The sequence below is a fragment of the Mya arenaria genome, chromosome 16 (assembly GCF_026914265.1).
Source record: "Mya arenaria isolate MELC-2E11 chromosome 16, ASM2691426v1".
Taxonomy (NCBI): Eukaryota; Metazoa; Mollusca; class Bivalvia; order Myida; family Myidae; genus Mya; species Mya arenaria.
Window position 1 is genome coordinate 21,009,058 of NC_069137.1, and position 18,203 is coordinate 21,027,260.

At 37.0% G+C, this 18,203-nt stretch overlaps 1 protein-coding gene across 1 annotated transcript; it reads left to right on the plus strand.

The window, feature by feature from the left end:
- The first annotated feature begins 244 nt into the window (after positions 1-244).
- Positions 245-16,279, plus strand: LOC128221113 (uncharacterized). The gene is made up of 7 exons (XM_052929568.1): positions 245-351; positions 3,635-3,717; positions 9,570-9,641; positions 12,032-12,197; positions 13,256-13,353; positions 14,482-14,550; positions 16,061-16,279. The coding sequence occupies exons 1-7, from the start codon at positions 309-311 to the stop codon at positions 16,166-16,168; spliced, it is 639 nt and encodes a 212-aa protein (XP_052785528.1). The 5' UTR covers positions 245-308; the 3' UTR covers positions 16,169-16,279.
- The last annotated feature ends 1,924 nt before the right edge of the window (positions 16,280-18,203 follow it).

Here is an 18,203-nt window from a genome sequence, read left to right on the forward strand (position 1 = left end):
CTCTGTTATATCTGGCCAATCACTGTATGGCTTACATTTTATATCCGGCCAATCACTGTATGGCTAACATGTCATATCCGGCCAATCACTGTATGGCTAACATTTTATATCCGGCCAATCACTGTATGGCTTACATGTCATATCCGGCCAATCACTGTATGGCTAAGTAAAGTAAAATATCTAATGGTAGGTCCAATGCCTATCTTGTGAATAGTGTTCTAAATGGCCTCTATCAACTATTTGTGTCACATTCACACCAAATACTTACCTTAACATTTCTTATCTCCTTTTCCTATAAGTGTTTCAATATGTTGGCTGTTTTTATTTCAGTAGTATTAGTATACATGACCGGTAAGATGTTTCATTACATATTTAATATACCTAAAATGTTTAATAATATTAAGAAACGTACACGCAGTTAATTATATATATTTTAATGTAAAACACGATTATGTACATCACGTAGTTTAAAGGGACGTATTCACAGAATTCTTGATGGCAACGATGTGTTCAAAAGATATTTTACTTACATTAATGAATGAACAATGAACATAAAATGACAAATACTTGTTTAAATCGCAATCCAAGTCGTTGTGATGTAAGTTAAGGAATACGACATAAAGTAAAATCATAATGATTAAGATTGTGAGTAGTGAGCGTAGCGAACTTGTCCTTCTTAATTATTAAGATTTTAATTCAGGTCATCTTACTGACTTAAAATACAACCCCATTGGTTGACACATTTTCAACGTCAAATCTGACGCAGGGATTGTGAATAAGATGAATGACAGTAGGCGGATATTTAAAGTTGAAATTCTTAATGATTAAGTCTAGTACTTAATGATTGCTTATCTGACTGCCCTCTGTTTCATTTAAAACGGAAAAGAAAATTAAGTTATCTTTGTTTTAAGTAATCATTCGAAACAAAATGTTGCCTTCCGACGTAGAATCTTTGACGTTATTTATCACGTGGTGTGCACACAGTGTTATAGTGTATGCTAAGTCCGCACAAAAAAAAACAATTGGGTTAAATTAACTCAAAGAAATAATTTTGTTTGCGATTGTGTTGAAATTTAGTTATTATATCAACTATTATAAATTAACATCAAACAGTAGTAGACTTTGAAATATGATTTTGTTTAAATCCAAGATTAATTAAATTGAATTATTTATTTCGTTTGCTTTTTTCTGTCTCATTTTTAAATAAATGTTAAAAACAAAGCAGCTGTTTTGGGCTGGCACTTTAAAACGTGAAGTAGTCCCTAAGATGTATACGATGATAAGCGAAGAGATTCAATAAAGAGCACTTAGTAAAACCCTCTCGATAAGGACACAGGTCCTGGTTTATGTACTCGAAAAGTCCTCAAGTGCGTTGCATACTAGATTAAGGGCCTTCCACAGTGCAAAAGTCGTTTGGCGGTTCAAAACAAAAATGTTTCAAAATTTTATTTTTTTAAATATAAATATATATATATATATATATATGTCTCCGTCGCGACATTTTTAGTTTTTAAATAGGTATTTAAGCAATTTTTACGAATGCGTATTTGAAAGAATTTGTATTAATATTTTGTTGAAAGGAATTGAATTAAATCCATTTTTTTCATTATTTTATTCAAAATATTCCTATTTTAAAATATATCATCAATAACTCTTATGGCATTGTTGGTTATGTACTCCTTAGCATTTTGATACTTTGCTTTTTAGAGCAAAATTTTGATTAAATCTCGTAATTTTCATAAAATATGGTGAACTCTATTTTACTTCAAAACATGTCCCAAAAGGATGTTTGTTTTACTCCTTAGAAAGACTGTTTATCAAAACTAAATAAAACATGGACATTTGAAAAGTTTCAATATTTGGCCTTCACCATCCACTTTTGCACTGTGAAAGGCCCTTAAAGCTATTTGACGTTTTTCACAGTAAAAGGAAAGTTTCAATAAGCTTACATTTTATGTTTGATACGATCTGCATTCATTGATCATGCATGTATTATGCCTACTCTAAACTGTTTTTTTGGACTCATGGATAATTGAACCCATTGATTTTACACAACCTGCTATATATGTTTTTTGCATCAGAACAAATACTCACTTGGGTTAATATTTTTTAGTTAAATGCGTTAACCTTTATCATCCACATATACATGTATATGTCAAAGAACTAGTTTTACCTCTTTATAAGTGACGTTCTCTTTATAAACTGCCCTACATCGTAATTAACCATCAAACAATGTACAGAAAATATGACACCCTGCTGTAACACAAGAGCAATACATAGCTGTGGAGAAACAAGGCTGTTGACTTTCCTTTAATGCCTTGTTAAAGGAATGTAAAGCTTATAAATCACCTGCAATGCACCCCCTGTTTATTGCGCTGGTTATATGTTTATTAAGCAGGTAATATGTTTATTGCGCTGGATATATTTTTATTGCGCTGGTGATATGTTTTCGCGCTTGTTATATGTTTATTGCACTGGTGATATGTTTTGTTGCGCTTGTTATATGTTTATTGCACTGGTGATATGTTTTGTTGCGCTTGTTATATGTTTATTGCACTGGTGATATGTTTTGTTGCGCTTGTTATATGTTTATTGCACTGGTGATATGTTTTGTTGCGCTTGTTATATGTTTATTGCACTGGTGATATGTTTTGTTGCGCTTGTTATATGTTTATTGCGCTGGTGATATGCTTTCGCGCTTGTTATATGTTTATTGCGCTGGTGATATGTTTTGTTGCGCTTGTTATATGTTTATTGCGTTGGTAATATGTTTATTGCGCTGGTTATATGTTTTGTTGCGTTGGTAATATGTTTATTGCACTGGTGATATGTTTTCGCGCTTGTTATATGTTTATTGCGTTGGTAATATGTTTATTGCACTGGTGATATGTTTTCGCGCTTGTTATATGTTTATTGCACTGGTGATATGTTTTCGCGCTTGTGATATGTTTATTGCACTGGTTATGTGATAACAAACACCAGAATGCAAAAAAAGATTAGGACCTATATACATCCTTGGGCAATTCCCCGGATCAGTGAGAGGGGTCACTTAAATAAGGCTTAAACTAGACATTTAAACTAGACTTTTATTCCGGTCATGTACATGTATTCTATCATTTTGATCAACTTTTGATCTACGAAATCAAATATCTTCCAATCACTATAATCTTAACATGTATTTTGTAGTTATGTTAGTTAACAGTTTCCTTGTAGGACAATAATGTTCTTTTACCCGTGTGGGGAAGATTGCAATTTGCGTATATTATTCCGTATACATCTTGGTGTTGATCCAAGCCTCGTGCAATCCTTATGTTTGCCATTGCTTAAGTAGTTAAAATATTATCATGTAACTTGGTACACATGTTACAAATGCATACTAATGAGTTTAGCAAGGTGCATTAGTTAATCTAAAAATGTGTCCTGTTGGCACATAATCGACTAAAGAAAAAACAACGAAAATACGCTGGTTTCCAATTATTTAACTATGACCATATATGTTCCAATGATGCTTCCACGGTTAGTATTTAATATAAATTCACATAGATTTGCAAAATCAAATAATTATAATGTTCTTAAATTAACTGAATAACATGTTGACATTTTAAATGCATCTTTCACAATAATCCATTCACAGATGGAGCGACCACTTGCTTCCAATGTAACCACATGCCTGTGCCGGGAGATTGTGCAGTCGTAACACGATGTGAATATCATGAGGTAAACACAACTCAGAAAATACTACTAGTAACCAAGTTACATATCGAAGCCTGGTATGTAAAAGGTTAACTTTTGGACAAGGCTTGCATTTATCAGCAGAAAATAATATACATAACATAAATGAAGTATACTTCAGGCCCCAATTTTTCGAAACTTCTTAAGTCCCTTATAACAGGATAAAGCTTATCTTATTATTTTTGTTGTTCTATAAAATGTGCTATATTTACATCTTAAAGAATTTTGAGAAATTATGTAGGAAAAATCTGTATGATTATCAGAATAAACCATTTTTTATTTATCAAAAACCATTTTCAGTATGTATTTTGGCTTATTGACATAAGCGACTTAAGCCTGTTAAGCTTAAGAAATTTCGAAAAATTGGGGCCAGATGTGACAAACGAAACTGAGGAATAGGTTCAAGGAGAAAATATGGCTGACGTGTTGATTAGATGAACGGAATGTTACTTGTTTATATATCAGATCAGACAAAGATTTGTGAAGTAACTACATAACTAATGTTTAGGTCAAATCTGGCATTCATAACAAATGTGCATGTCAGATGGGACGGACATAACTGATGTATATAACAGATGGGACGAACATAACAGATGTATAAGCCAGATGGGACGGACATAACTGATGCATATGCCAGATGGGACGACATAACTGATGCATAGGCAAGATGGGAAAGACATAACTGATGCATAGGCCAGATGTGACGGACATAACTGATGTATAGGCCAGATGGGACGGGCATAACTGATGTAAAGGCCAGATGGGACGGACATAACTGATGGGACGACATAACTGATGCATAGGCCAGATGGGACAGACATAACTGATGCATAGGCCAGATGTTACGGACATAACTGATGTAAAGGCCAGATGGGACGGGCATAACTGATGCATTAGCCAGATGGGACGGGCATAACTGATGTATAGGCCAGATTGGACGTCATAACTGATTCATAGGCCAGATGGGACGGGCATAACTGATGTATAGGCCAGATGGGACGGGCATAACTGATGTATAGGCCAGATGGGACGGGCATAACTCATGTATAGGCCAGATTGGACGGATATATATGATGTATGGGTCAGATGGGACGGACATTATTGATGTATAGGTCAGATGGGACGGACAATACTGATGTATATGTCGAGGGGACGGACATAATTGATGTATAAGCCAGATGGGACGGACATAATTGATGTATAGGCCAGATGGGACGGGCATAACAGATGTATAGGCCAGATGGGACGGACATTACTGAGGTATAGGTCGAGGGGACAGACATAATTGATGTATAGGTCAGATGGGACGGACATAATTGATGCATATACCGGATGAGACGGACATAATTGATGCATACATCAGATGGGACGGACATAATTGATATATAGGTCAGATGGGACGGACATAATTGATGTATAGGTCAGATGGGACGGACACAACTGATGTATAGGTCTGATGGGACGGACATAATTGATGCATAAGCCAGATGGGACGGACATAATTGATGCATAGACCATATGGGACGGCATAATTGATGTATAGGCCAGATGGGACGGATATAACTGATGCTTAGGCCAGATGGGACGGACATAACTGATGTAAAGGTCAGATAAAAAGGACATAACTGATGTATAGGCCAGATGGGACGGACATAACTGATGCATAGGCCACATGGGACGGACATAACTGATGTATAGGTCGAGGGGACGGACATAACTGGTGTATAGGTCAGATTGGACGGACATAACTGATGTATAGGTCAGATGGGACGGACATAACTGATGTATAGGTCAGATAGGACGGACATAAGTGATGTATTGGTCAGATAGGACTGACATAACTGATGTATAGGTCATATAGGACGGACATAACTGATGTATAGGGCAGATTTGACGGACATAACTGATGCATTTGCCAGATGGGACGGGCATAATTGATGCATATGTCAGATGGGACGAACATAATTGATGCATAGATCAGATGGGACGGACATAATTGATGTATAGGCCAAATGGGACGGACATAACTGATGTACAGGTCAGATGGGACAGACGTAACTGATGCATAGGTCGATGGGACGGACATAATTGATGCATATGCCAGATGGGACGGACATAACTGATGCATAGGTCAATGGGCTTGACATAACTGATGCATAGACCAGATGGGACGGACATAACTGATGCATAGCTCGATCGGATAGACATGCCTTATGCATAGACCAGATGGAACTGACATACCAGATGTTTAGGTCAGATGGGACGGACATAATTAGTTTATAGGCCAGATGGGACGAACATAACTGATGTATAGGTTGATGGGATAGACATAATTGATGTTTATGTCAGAAAGTACGGACATAATTGATGCATCGGCCGGATGGGACGGACATAAGTAATGCATTTACCAGATGGGACGGACATAACTGATGTTTAGGTCAGATGGGACGGACATAATTGATGCATAGGCCTGATGGGACGGATATAACTATTGTTTAGGCCTGATGGGACGGACATAACTGATGCATATGCCAGATTGGACGGACATAACTGATGCATAGGCCAGATGGGACGGAAATATCTGATGCATATGCCAGATGGGACGGAAATAATTGATGCATAGGTCAGATGGGACGGACATAATTGATGCATATGCCAAATGGGACGGAAAAAATTGATGCATAGGTCAGATGGGACGGACATAATTGATGCTTATGCCAGATTGGAGGGACATGAACGATGTCTACAGATGTATAAGTCAGATGGGACGAACATAACTGATGTATTGTTCAGATGGGACGGACATAACTGATGTATAGGTCTGATGGGACGGACATAACTGATGTATAGGTCTGATGGGACGGACAAAACTAATGTATTGGTCAGATGGGACGGACATAACGGATGTATTGGTCAGATAGGACAAACATAACTAATGTGTAGGTCAGATTGGACGGACATAACTGATGTATAGGTCAGATGGGACGGACATAACTGATGTATAGGTCAGATAGAACGGACATAATTGATGCATATGCCGGATGGGACGGACATAATTGATGCATAGATCAGACGGGGCGGACATAATTGATGTATAGGTCAGATGGGACGGACATAATTGATGTATAGGTCAGATGGGACGGACATAACTGACGTATAGGCCAGATGGGACGGACATAATTGATGTATAAGCCAGATGGGACGGACATAATTGATGCATAGGCCAAATGGGACGGCATAACTGATGTATAGGCCAGATGGGACGGACATAAATGTTGCATAGGCCAGATGGGACGGACATAACTGATGTATAGGTCATATGGGACGGACATAACTGATGTATAGGCCAGGTGGGACGGACATAACTGATGTATAGGCCAGATAGGACGGACATAATAGATGCACAGGCCACATGGGACGGACATAACTGATGTATAGGTCGAGGGGACGGACATAACTGATGTATAGGTCAGATGGGACGATTATAACAGATGTATAAGCCAGATGGGACGGACATAACTGATGCATATGCCAGATGGGACGACATAACTAATGCATAGGCCAGATGTGACGGACATAACTGATGCGTAGGCGAGATGGGACGTGCATAAATGATGTATAGGCCAGATGGGACGGGCATAACTGATGCATAGGCCAGATGGGACGGACATTACTGATGTATAGGTCGAGGGGACGGACATAATTGATGTATAGGCCAGATGGGACGGACATAATTGATGTATAGGCCAGATGGGACGGACATAATTGATGAATAGATCAGATGGAACGGACATAATTGATGTATAGGTCAGATGGGACGGACATAATTGATGCATATGACAGATGGGACGGACATAATTGATGCATAGATCAGATAGGACGGACATAATTGACGTATAGGTCAGATGGGAAGGACTTAATTGATGTATAGGTCAGATGGGACGGACATAACTGATGTATAGGTCAGATGGGACGGACATAATTGATGCATAAACCAGATGGGACGGACATAATTGATGCATAGGCCAAATAGGACGGCATTACTGATGTATAGGCCAGATGGGACTGATATAACTGATGCATAGGCCAGATGGGACGGACATAACTGATGTAAAAGTCAGACAGAACGGACATAACTGATGTATGGGCCACATGGGACGGACATAACTGATGTATAGGTCGAGGGGACGGACAAAACTGATATATAGGTCAGATGGGACGGACATAACTGATGAAAAGGTCAGATGGGACGGACATAACTGATGTATAGGTCAGATAGGACAGACATAAGTGATGTATTGGTCAGATAGGGCTGACATAACTGATGTATAGGTCGTATAGGACGAACATAACTGATGTGTAGGCCAGATTTGACGGACATAACTAATGCATTTGCCAGATGGGACGGACATAATTGATGCATATGTCAGATGGGACGGATATAATTGATGCATGGATCAGATGGGACGGACATAATTGGTGTATAGGCCTGATGGGACGGATATAACTGATGTATAGGCCAGATGGGACGGACATAACTGATGCATATGCCAGATGGGACGGACATAACTGATGCATATGCCAGATGGGACGGACATAACTGATGCATATGCCAGATGGGACGGACATAACTGATGCATAGGCCAGATGGGACGGACATAATTGACGCATATGCCAGATGGGACGGAAATAATTGGTGCATAGGTCAGATGGGACGGACGTAATTGATGCATATGCCAGATTGGAGGAACATGAACGATGTATAGGTCAGATGGGACGGACATAACTGATGTATTGGTCAGATGGGACGGACATAACTGATGTATAGGTCTGATGGGACTGACATAGCTGATGTATAGGTCTGATGGAACGGACATAACTGATGTATTGGTCATATGGGACGGACATAACTGATGTATTAGTCAGATGGGACGGACATGACTGATGTATTGGTCAGATGGGACGGACATAACTGATGTATTGGTCAGATAGGACAAACATAACTAATGTGTAGGTCAGATAGGACGGACATAACTGATGCATAGGTCAGATGGGACGGACATAACTGCTGTATAGGTCAGATAGGACGGACATAACTGACGTATAGGTAAGATGGGATGGACATATCTGATGTATAGATAAGATGTGACGGACATAACTGATGTATAGGTCAGATAGAACGGACATAACTGATGTATGGTTCAAATAGGACGGACATAACTGATGTATGGTTCAGATAGGACGGACATAACTGATGTATGGTTCAGATGGGACGGACATAACTGATGTATGGTTCAGATAGGACGGACATAACTGATGTATAGGTAAGATGGGATGGACATAACTGATGTATAGGCCAGAGGGGACGGACATAACTGATGTATAGATAAGATGGGACGGACATAACTGATGTATAGGTCAGATGGGACTGACGTAACTGATGTATAAGTCAGATAGGACGGACATAACTGATGTATAGATAAGATGGGCAGATATAACTGATATATATGTCAGATGGGACGGACGTAATTGATGTTTAGGTCCGATGGGTCGGACATAACTGATGAATCGGTCATAGGAGACTAATAATACTGATGTATCGGTCATTTGTGACTTGCAATACTGATGTATTGGTCAACACGAGACTAGCGTTATTTATGTATAGGTCAGATTAGAGAAATATAACTGATGTAAAAGTCAGACTGCACGAACATTACTCCGCGAGTACAAAGGATTTCAGAGTGCTTGACTCCTAGCCATCGTTTTAGCCGTTATGAATACGCTATGTTACATTGAAGATAATTACCTGAATACACATAGTTTGCCTACTGTTTCAGATATGTTTTGTGGAGCAGGTGGTTACGCCCAATGGAAATATTGTGTACAATTCAGGCTGTCGAGATAGCAGGGTATGTAACAGCCCTAACGTAAATGTAAAGTTTATGTTTGACACTTTCGCTTTTGTTTCGGACAAACGGAAAAGTATGAGGCTGAAATGGTGCGAACGTCCCTAATCGTTGATAATAACAATGCAAAATTCGAGACCCATAATAGTCAATAATTACTGTTTTTTTATTGTAATAACGGACGTATCTATGGAGATTTTTATTGTAATAACGGACGTATCTATGGAGTGTTTATTGTAATAGCGGACGTATCTATGGAGTTTTTTATTGTAATAACGGACGTATCTATGGAGTTTTATATTGTTATAACGGACGTATCTGTGGAGTTTTTTTATTGCAATAACGGACGTATCTATGGAGTACGAAACACAAATCAACTAGTGCTTTGAAAGCTGCATTTAACTTTCTGCTAAATGTCAGGTAACGCTATATAAGTTTAGTACCAAATTTGTATTTGCCTGCTGAAAACCAATATGTAAAATAGACGACCAAGATGTATGCAATTTCATAACGGTATCTTTTTTAAGAAATCAGACGAATATTGACATTTTTTACAAGTTTTGAATGTCAAAAATATATAATAGTGTTTTCGGTAATTTAATGGCCTTCTTTAAGGAATGTTTGGTATGATATCACCCTGCCGTGCATCTTCTTCTTATTGCACTGATGTCACAGTAGGGACCAATTTCCTGTGTATTCGTTTATTGGTTAGGGGCCATGAAGGGTCCATTTCTATAATAAAATCTCCGGAACTTAACAAAAGGATACTCAGATGGAAGATCTGATAAGAGGGATCAAGGCAAGTAGATTAAGATCAATACACGGAGGTTGTGTACTGTACACAGATTTTGGGTGTCACTTATAGATGGTTTAAACGATACCAAATGAATATGGAACACCATATTATAACAAATAAGTTCTGGCATCTTTATTTAACATAATTATGTGGTTGTCTGATTCATATAAAGTTGAGCATCTGTTAACATGTGGCTGTTGCTACGGAATTATTTATAGATTTTTGTTAATATGTCTATACTAGTATGTATATACCAATCGCCAGCTGCCATCAAACAGTCAGTTAACCGATAGCATGATTATAGTTTACATAGAAATAATAACAAATTTAGTAACTGCCAACTGGCTTAGTCAAAACAAATCTCGCAAATTGATCTCGTCAAGATGCAGTCATTGCTTTGTCGACTCGTCAGTTGTAAAATTACAATTAGGGCGTTTTTGATTGATTCTAAACTAGTTTCAGTTTAAGTTTAAGGATTTTGGCCGTTTGGAATCCTGTTTCTAATGTTTTGCTTAAATTAACGCAGGCCTGGTTAGCTGGTTAGGTGTACAGCTTAAACAAAACGATTGAGATTGTGCATTTAGCAGTTATTACTGAATTTCTGCAAAACAATGATACTGCTGATGGTCGTTTGCATGTTTTAACTGCCACTAAATGGCGTTTCAACACATGTGTTGGATCATTGTCCACCGTATTATATTTTTAAATAAAGCTAGTTTTCGGATGGAAAAACCTGAGGAAACCGTCTCCGGATGGGGTTTCGATAGTTAAAACACTGAATATTCTATTTGAAACTGTCATAACAAATGCACAGTTCATAGAACCAATATAAAACAAACACTAGTTTATTACCAACAAAAACGCCATTAAAGCTGCACTCTCACAGATCGAACGTTTTGACAACTTTTTTTTTATTTTTTGCCTTGGAACGAGCAAAATTTTGCGTAAATATCTGCAAACCAGTGATAAAAGACTGCTGACAAAATATCAGATCTCAGCTTTACATATTTCCGTCCCAAAATTGAATATGCATTTTTCTTAAACCGTAAGAAACGGTTTAAGGCATACAACACTAAATTTGGAATGGAAATAATTATGAAGATCTGCGATCTGAACTTTTGTCAGCAGTCTTTTTATCATTGGTTAACAGATATTTACGCAAAATAATTCTTATTCCAAGACAAAAAATAACAAAGTTGGAAAAACGGTAAATCTGTGAGAGTGCAGCTTTAAAGTTATCATACTAATGTCTGCATTGGACAATTTCGAATGTTTTGATGTGCGATAAACCTGTACAAAGCTACATTTGATGCGTTAATCCCATCATTTAATGGCAATCAATTTTGTTTAGGGTATGGTTTGTTTTGGGCCTTTGTATTTGTGTGTAGTGGTGTTAGTATTTTCGGGTGTTTGTTTATGTGCATGTGATATCAATATTTTTGTGCCAATCATTCATTGTCGTCTGGGCCCTTGCCTTGTGCCCCATTACAGGGTTTAAAGTTGAATTGTCGACTACTAGGCTTGTCCCCCTTTATACATTGTATAATTGTATAATTGATTAGATTATCACTGACTTATTTTCACGGAAATTTTTCAGAAATGCCCAAACTATAATGCACCAGTTGGAAGGGATGTTACCGAATTGAATGTTTCTACCAATATTTACCATGGAGCGAGAAGTGGGCGTGGAACCACCGATGTTGTCACGTGCACAGAATGTTGCACTGATCCATATTGTAACAAGGACGGCTGCGGAACGAAAGGTAGTATTTCATTTACAGTCAATCGCATTTGTCTCGAAGTCGTTTGGGTCGAATTCTTCGTTGGCTCAAACTGGTTGAATAGGACCGATTTCATTGAAGTGAATTCCCCTTCGGCTCGAAAAGTTCGAGGCTCGATGTATTTTCGCCCGTCCCTGGGAGTTCAAGCCAACGAGTTTCGACTGTGCATAGATTACGAATCACGGAATAAATGATTTTCTTAGGAAAGAAAATAGAAATGTTCCCATATACATATCTCGATAGATTATCTGTATATTAATAATACAGAACTTGTGAAACATTACCTGTTTTTTTTTCTATCTACACGTACAGATACATTTCTCTGTTGAATTTAAGATCAGTTGCCATAACTTCTGTTAAAATTATACTTGTAGAATCTTTGTGAATGCATGAATCAGCTTCGTCGTCTAATCACATACAGAAAAATGGATGTATATGGACGCAGTTTACAACTTGCTATGATAAAAATAATGTTAACGTTAAATCATGTGATTTCAATTTAATAGCTAGGCTGCCACAAATTCCCGAATAAAAAACCCCGTAAAATATCCCTTTTATCCTTGATCTGCAGACAAATGAAGGAATGCCAAATTTTTTTGTTAAATGATGCGGTGGAAAATCGAACCAACTAACAATGGAATGACATCCAAGTGTGTTACCACTGGACGGCGGATTGTCACAATATTTTTGTGCTGTGTTTTAACACTTATAAAACTTTGTTCTCACGTATGTTTTTATGTGGAGTATCAATGGTCTAGTGGTAACACACTTGACTCCCAGTCCCGGGGACGCAGGTAAGATTCCCCGCCGCATCACTAAAATGATAATCGTCTTTCCGGAACGTTATTGGGAGTCCTGTGTGACATTGCTATACACTGGTGCACGTTGAAGAACCAGGGTAGCTATGACAAGGCGTACATTCTGTCGGTGCACTATGCTCCAAAAACTTTTAATAACTAACAATCTTATCGGAGCATCCGCCGAATGGGCAAGGCCCGAGCGCGAGTATTAAACACCATCATGTGTTTCTACCCAAACAGTTGTAGACAGAAGCCAACGAGGACCGTATTGTTACCAATGTATGGGTATTGACCAAATGGAGGAATGCCGCCACGTGACCAGATGTAATGTCCATGAGGTAAATCACAATTTTGAATTAATTAAGAAATTGCCTAGTCACCAGTTGTAATAAAAAACTGATTTAAACAATAAATTGAGGAATGTCGCCACGTGAACAGTTGCAATGTGCATGGAAGTTCGTCTAATTTTGAATTAATTCCGACATTGACTAGTCACCAGTTGTAATAAAAAAAATCAGACTGACCAACGCGTTTGAAATATAAATGGATTAATGCCGCCACGTGCACAGATGCAATGTACATGAATATACGTCTAATTTTTAACTATTTTTTAGTTATCTAGTCACCGGTTGTAATGAAAAACAGTTTGACCAAAGAGTATGAAAACTAAATGGGCCATTTTTATCAACATACGGTCAACAACTAAACAATATCGTTGACCAATAACTATAAAATCTTAATAATAGTTTTAGATCATTTCATTTCACTTTATAAAATGATTATGGATTCCATGCATTTGGCGATTAGTTAAAGATGTGCTTCTAAACTATGCCTTTAGCGTCGAAAGCCCTATTTGTGCTTTCTAATATAACCATTAATTAATAAACAACGATATTCAGAAAAAAAATACAAATCTGAATTAAGTCATTCCCGTTTGCACGATATTACCTGAAGGTAGTGTCTTGAGTTTTGGGAAACACCGGAGTGTCCAGCGGGAACTGGGCCTGCGACGTGTTGGTAAGAAATGTGTGCTCTTACCACTGCACTTACGGGTCATTTGTTTTATTTCAGGAGTGTATTGTTAAACAGTATGTTTAAGAATTTAAGACGCTGTTTTTAGTGTTAAGGGGAGACCGGAGAAGCCGGAAAATATACAGCTGTCCAGGTTGATGACCACCACCCAAACTCGTATACATTAAAACGGGAATTGAGCCCGCGACGCCTTTGAAAGTGTGTACATTAACCACTGCGCTTACCGGACATTTGTTTTATTTCTGGAGTATATTGTTAAACAGTATGTTTAAGAATTTGAGTGTTTAGGGGAGACCGGAGAAGCCGGAGAAAATACAGCTGTCCAGCTTGGTAAACACCGACCAAACTCGTTTACCCCAAAGCGGGACATTGCGCCCGCGGTAAGACTTGTGTGCGCTAACCACTACGCTTACCTGCCATTTCTTTCATTTCAGGAGTGTATTGTTAAACAGTATCTATACGACTTCAAGACGCTCTATGAGAGCAAGTGCATCAGACCAACGGTAAGAAGTAATTGAAAAGGGGTACAATATAGCAAAGGCACTGAATGAAACATACGTATATTTATTTTCGCGCAAAAACTTTATTTCACTTACTTGAATATATGAATTTTCGCATTCTTTTGGGATAGCCAATCAGAAAGCGGTTTAATTGAATGATTTGGCTCTTTTACAAGTTCAACGTCACGTAAGCGAGGTAATGGCATCTTTAAAAGTGCACACTATAGGTTGTATCGAGTTGTTTTGCTATTTTCATGTTTATAAAGCGTCATGTTAACAAAGTGATGGAAGTTCTAAAGGGGCATGTTACAGGTTTAATGGATTGGTTTTGGTATGTTAGATGTTCGTACAACGCCAAATAAACAAGAGTATAGAAGTTTTAAAGGAGCAAATTATCGGTTCACACTTGATAGATGTCCAAAAGATGCGTTTTCATTATTCTGCATTATCGTGTTTAACTAATTTGATTTTAATGATCAAGAAAGAAAGAAACAGATTGTCTGTTTACAGATAAAATATATTAGCCTTTTTTAAACGAGGTTTTCTGTCAACAGCTATATGTAACTACAATTTACTCAGTTAAAATGCCAAAATATCATTTACATATTTATATCTGTGCACAAATGATATGGGGTGTCCAATAGTTAAATTAATCACAATTGAAAAGTTATAATTGCGTCCTTTCTCAACTTCCATAAGAATTTGACCAGCATTTTCAAGTCTTTCAAGTCCTACTTTATTCTTCGTAGTATATATTAACGTGCAAGTGTCAAGAAATTTGAAATATCTTTCAATTCATTGTATCGAATTTATAAATAATTATGTACATGATCAATAATATAAGGGGAAAACGACCATATCGGTTTAAACTATTTTGGTTTTTATTCATTGTATTCAATTTGATAGTTGTAGTGTTGATATTTCTTATTCATATTGGTTAAACCAGTGAAAGAGTATATTCTATATATTTTACTTGGCTTTGCACGGGCTCTTTCAACTGTGTGCATCTACGGGTGAATTAAACCTTTCTAATACACACACTAACGTACAAATTCCTTACTTTGTTTTTTTTATAAATAAAAACTATAACTGCTATCTTTTATGGCCAGGGGCGTAGCTTGACGAAAATAAATGTGTAGACCACTTTCTTGGGGTGTCTCCCCCCCCCCGATTTTTATTTTAGCTATGTTGTGGTTGGTGCTTTTTGTTGTAAAAACATTAATGAGAACAACAATATCAATATTTTTACCTTGAAGTAAATTTATATTAAGGCGCATTTGTCGGGATTTCAAATTTAAGCCCCTAACCCCCTATGCCTTTATTGCAGATTTAGCAATTTTATTAATTCGATTTTCTGAAAAATGTGTAGGCCGCGGCCTACACGGCCTAAAGGAAGCTACGCCCCTGATGGCGGTTGTATCAATACAGGTATAAACCCCACGAATTTAAACATATGTTAATACTCTTCTACCTCTATAATAGTGTACAATCTTAATATATCATTATATTGCAGCAATGCAAATCCATCGAGTTGACGTATGCACAAAACAGCCAGCATGAATGTGTTCGATGTTGTGACGCAGATTTCTGCAACACCGACTGCCAATACATTTCCGGTTGATGACGTCATTAGATGACGTCATTACTGTACATGCACTTTCACTTTCATAAACATGAAATTGTTCAATTTAATTTTACTTTGATGTTTTAGATAAAGTATTGCATTACATAATTTGTTTGGTTTTCATTTAAGGTATTAGTTTTAAAGCTGCACTCTCACAGATTTACCATTTTTACAACTTTTTTTATTTTTTGTCTTGGAAAGTGCAAATTTTTGCGTAAATATCTGCAAGTCAATAATATAAGATTGCTGACAAACAATCAGATCGTAAAATTTCATATGTTCGTTCGAAAATAAATGTTTTATGGCCTAAACCGTTACTAACGGTTTAAGAAAAATCCATATAAGGACAATTTTTGAACTGAAATATAAAATTCTGCGATCTTATTTTTGTCAGCAGTCTTATTTAACTGGTTTCCATGGATTTTTGCAAAAATTTGCTCGTTTCAAGATAAAAAATAAAAAAAAGTTGTCAAAACGTGTAACCTGTGAGAGTGCAGTTTTAAAGAACTGTGGTTCTTCGTAGTTTGAAAATAGTTGGTCATTGCACAAATCAACATATTATAAATCAATATTAATACGGTGTAAATATGAATAGACATAATAAGACGGATAACGGAATTTACTGGCTTCGTCAGGTTTGTATAAATAATGTTTGGGTGTATTACCTTAAGCGTGTATTACAACGTATTTCTATGTCTTAAACCAGCTGCCATATTTCGTGATAAACAATTATTTGCAGGTGTTGATATAACAACATTTTAACGAGTCAAAATTTAATTCTATGAGGGTTTCCCATTTTGAAATTACTTCAGCAATTAGTCTTAAAACTACGCCTTACATTTCGACACGATCCGTGGCAAACAGATAAAGTTTTTAAAGTACGATTGACGTAGTTTATTATAGTTTCCTATTCATCCAAGGGAAATACAAAAATGTATATTTGAAGCTTAAAAACCGATAAAGTTGTACTGTCGTTTTGCCATGTTTTATTTTATTTTTTATCTTGGAATATCCGTGTTATATTGTTGCGGAACATGAATAATTGAATGGTAATCCAAAATATAAACTCTTATTGTCAGGGTAAAACTGAAGTTCTGATTTAAATCAGAAGTTGACCTATGCTTTGAGAGAGAAATGGCTTACCCGCGTATAAAGTAATTCCCTCTATTCGAAGAGTTTGCCAAATTTCTACGGGAAATGGTTAGGTTACGAAATTATCCCATTTTCAATTCTGATCAAATCGACACATTTCGTATCGGAAATCTCTGGATAGGAGGCCGGACGTATTTGCAAGAAAACATGAGGCGCACAATCAACGCAAATATGTCAGAACGAGGGAGGTCAATGTCACGGAATAGGGAGCAGTAGGCGTTATTTATATCCATAAGTTTATTCTCATTTATGTAGAATATCAGACACGTTTAGACTCTTGAATATAGTGCTGTGTATTGGCGTGGTATCGCTCTAATCTCATCTTTTGAAAAATTATTATCATGCTTGATTTAGATATCTTTCTTATCGTGTGCATGCTTTCACAATCATGTAGAGGAATACATAATATCAGTTACTTCCCTTTTACTGTGACTTATCACATGGTCATCATACAGTTAGCTCCCCTTTTCTAACTTTTGCCATTTGCAATCCATTGTTCAATAATCATAGTAGTTGTTCCGTCTTATTTACGTTGTAAGTAACATTGTCTCCATCTTATTAACATCTAATCTGTATCAATGCATAAGCTGGATGTATATGACTGATTATTGTTTGATTACATTACTTATCTTTTCTTATTTATATGTTTCAGATCTCCATCATTTTAGATGTCATAGTTCATGAATAAAAGATATCAAGCAACAGTAGTCAATACTCATTTTTTGGCTATAATTGATATCGATATGATGTATATGAATATGATGATTTACATAATATTTGGTCGGAAAAACAACAGAGGATAATTGTTTGTTTCAGTGTAAGATTGTAGTATAGTTCACCGAGTGAGCACCAAAATTTCTATTTCACATGTGGCGCAGCC